Genomic DNA, 3,523 nt, shown 5'->3' on the forward strand with positions numbered 1-3,523 from the left:
ACTCGGTCTCGGTCTCGTCACACTCGAGTCGCTCGCTCTACTCCTCTCCAGCTCTCCTCTGTCCGTCGTTAAATTCGTTCCCGTCGTGCAGGTAAGYAGATTTCTAGGTTAGAGACTTAGAGAGGGGCCTCTTGTCTAATATGGTTGGGGGCCTAAAGAAGAGGTAATTACAAATACAAGTAAAAAAAAAAATTTGGGCTTTGGTGTTAAAATATTGTTGGGGGCCCAGGCCCCCTACCCCATTAAGGTGCGTCCGCCACTGTATATGCACACACACTACTAGAAAACTGGGCATTTCCGGCGGACAAATTCTGCGGATTTCCGGCGTAATTTTAAAAAGTCAACTTTTGTTGACTTTCGCCGGAAAAAATAAACCGGTTATATTTCCGGCGGATTTCTTAATTAAGGGTTAATTAATCTTTAAAAATTAATTAATATTTGAAAAAAATTAAAAAATATTTTTCTGGCGGATTTCCGGCGGCAAATTTAAAAAAATTTTAAAAAAAATAAATCCGCCGGAAATAGTTTTAGAAAAATAATTTTTAAAAAATAAAAAAAAACCTTTTAATTTTTTCCGGCGGATTTCCGGCGGAAAATTAAAAAAAATTAAAACTAAATCCGCCGGAAATAGTTTTTGGGAATTTTTTTTTTTAAAAATCTTTTAAATTTTTCCGGCGGATTTTCGGCGGAAAATTTAAAAAAAAAATAAAAAAATAAATCCGTCGAAAATCCGCCGGAAATAGTTTTAGAATTTTTTTTTAAAAAATATATAAAATGAATCTCTTAATAAATAATGTTTTTTTTTAAATAAATCCGCCGGAAAAAATTAAAAAATTAAAAAAATAAAGAAAATTTAAAAAATATTGGGCCTTAACGGATCGTATTGGACATTAATGGATCGTATTTGTTTTAACGGACCGTATTGGGCCTTAATAGATCGTATTGGACATTCCGGCGAGAAAATACTCCGGCGGATATATCCGCCGGAAAAAGTTTTAATTTTTTTTATTAAGTTAAACCAAATTTCTTAATTAAACCGGTAAACCAAATTTCTTAATTAAACCGGCGAAAGATTTCCGGCGGCCGTAATCTGCCGGAAAATAAATCAGCGGCGCCCTCTTTTCCGGCGGACAAATCCGCCGGAAACCCCAATTTCCGGCGGATTTGTTCACCGGAAAAGAGGGTAATTTTGGTAGTGATATATAGATGGAGGTTTAAGTAAGAACCCCTACAGTTTACAAAAACGTAAAAACAACCTACTAACCTTAAACTTTTTCAATTAATATGTTAAGTGGGGTTTACATTAAGTAGAATATATCCCTCAAAAATGGATATATGATAATGGAATTATGAAAGCTACCATCACTAAATATATATTGGCTTTTCATATTAACCATAAAAAAATGGAATATATACCCCTTCAAATCATGCACATAACCATCAACACTTGGCAGAAAAAAAAAAAAGAAAAAAAAATTATAAAAAGATTTGGTTAGTAAATTTTCTTATTGTGCGACCAACAAGAACTAGGTAAAAGCCCCCAACAAGAACAAGACAACTTGATATCATGATTGTTAATTGTTCAATTTGCAGCACACATTGATATTTCCGTTCAAAATATAAAATACAAAAATTATACACCTCGATGAATTAGTAAAAAGTCAACTGTAAATCGACCTGAATAAGTTATCTTTATTCGGTTAACTGAACCGTTTAAGCCGAAAATGAAAACCCAAAACCGTTTTCATCTAGATGGATTATTTGGTTTTGAAACTTTTTTTCTACACCCATAAGTGTGCTATTCACTATAAAAGTTTCTAGATTCGCCACTGACGTCACAACTGTTGTGGTTTGAATTACATTGTTTCGAGGTTTTTTTTTGGTTTGATTTTAATGGAATTTTTAATTTCTTTTGTCGATTTTGAGCAGTTTTTTTCGCTTTTTTTTGTTTGATTTCGATCGATTTTTTTGGGTTTTTTTTTATATCGCTTGTATTTTCTAATATCTCAGAGCACCTTTAAAGTTTAGTCTGTTCCCCTTTTAAATGCTAAAGAAAATTCTACTTACGAAAATCAATTGAACCGGGAACCGCTGGGGCTTCTTAGGGTGGGGCGGAGGGATCATCGATACGGAGTCCCGTTGGGCTTATAAATAGGGCAACGCCCATGCCATCCATATCCCAAACCACACCTTCAATCCTTTCTTGTTCTGCAATACTAATCAAACTCATCAATGGCAGCAACCGCGGTCCGTGTGTTCGGCAAACCAATCACCCACGGAACTCGTACGCAACGGGCCCTAGCCGCTAAGAACTACCAGAACGCCGATGGCAAGCTTGACCAGGTGTTGCGGGTGTCGAACCAGTCTCTGAAAGCGGCTGCAGGAGTGGGGAACGCGGCCACCGTCAGCACCACGTTTGGGAGGGTTTACAACGCCACGGGTGAAACCGTGACTTACGTGACTGCGTATGATTGGGAAGGAAATGTTTCCGGGACGTATCCGGTGAACATTCAGAACGGGCAGTGGGCCGTTTTCGAGCATGCTGGTACTCGTGGACCGAACCGCCAAGGATCGGTTGGGGCTCTTGTGTACGGCATTAAGGACACCTCTGAATTCATGATCTCTTGGAACAACCCTTGGAAAAATTCTCGAGGAAACAGCAACACTGTAAGCCTATAATCAATCATCTCTTTAGTTTTCCATTTGTTGACGGTTTTTCCTTGAACGTTAACCTGACTATATATATATATATATATATATATATGTAATACAATTAGCAAATTAATGAAGGTATATATATATAAATGTGTTGGTGTTGCATGCATGCAGGCTTATTGTGAGATGAACGATCCAGGATACTTTGAGAACTGCGATTGGGATGAAATCCTTGAAAAACTGATGGCTTCTGGTACCGAATCCCAAACAAGTTTGGAAGGTTATTCTACCAAAGTCAGCATCGAGGCTGGAGGCAATACTCCTTCTGTCACTGCTTATTTCTATCTCGACGTCTAGATGTCGACTCTCGATGGATCGCTCGATCGATGATAATAAGTTCCAGGAATTAGATGTATGGTTGTAATAAGAATAAGCCAAGCTTATTAGAGATGATAGGGTTGGCTAAAGTGAATGTTAAGATAAATAAAACGTTGGTCTTGGTCTTGGTCTTGGTCTCAACTTCATCAAGATTTTGTGTGATTTCAATTTCATTTTCATAAGTTTTCTATCAACAATTTGGTTTTTAAGTTTCAAAATCTACCAAGTTATTTGGGTTTCTTTTTGGAACCAGAAGCAGATATCAGATTATTTTGCAAACATTCAGTTATCGTCCATATATATATATATATATATATATATATATATATATATATATATATATATTGCATACTACGAAGAACAAACAAAAAGGAATGGGAATGTTCCTGCTGCTCTCTCTCTCTCTCTCTCTCTCTCTCTCTATATATATATATGTAGAGAGAGAGAGAGAGGGGGGGGGGAAGGGGAGAATCAAGTGATTATATACTAA

At 36.7% G+C, this 3,523-nt stretch overlaps 1 protein-coding gene across 1 annotated transcript; it reads left to right on the forward strand.

Annotated features, from left to right (window-relative positions):
* The first annotated feature begins 2,176 nt into the window (after nucleotides 1-2,176).
* LOC112504708 (23 kDa jasmonate-induced protein-like) lies at nucleotides 2,177-3,159 on the forward strand. The gene is made up of 2 exons (XM_025108649.1): nucleotides 2,177-2,667; nucleotides 2,830-3,159. The coding sequence occupies exons 1-2, from the start codon at nucleotides 2,233-2,235 to the stop codon at nucleotides 3,010-3,012; spliced, it is 618 nt and encodes a 205-aa protein (XP_024964417.1). The 5' UTR covers nucleotides 2,177-2,232; the 3' UTR covers nucleotides 3,013-3,159.
* Nucleotides 3,160-3,523: the final 364 nt, after the last annotated feature.

Source organism: Cynara cardunculus, unplaced genomic scaffold, assembly GCF_001531365.2.
Source record: "Cynara cardunculus var. scolymus isolate 2C unplaced genomic scaffold, CcrdV1 Un_Scaffold_6582, whole genome shotgun sequence".
NCBI classification, from domain to species: domain Eukaryota; kingdom Viridiplantae; phylum Streptophyta; class Magnoliopsida; order Asterales; family Asteraceae; genus Cynara; species Cynara cardunculus.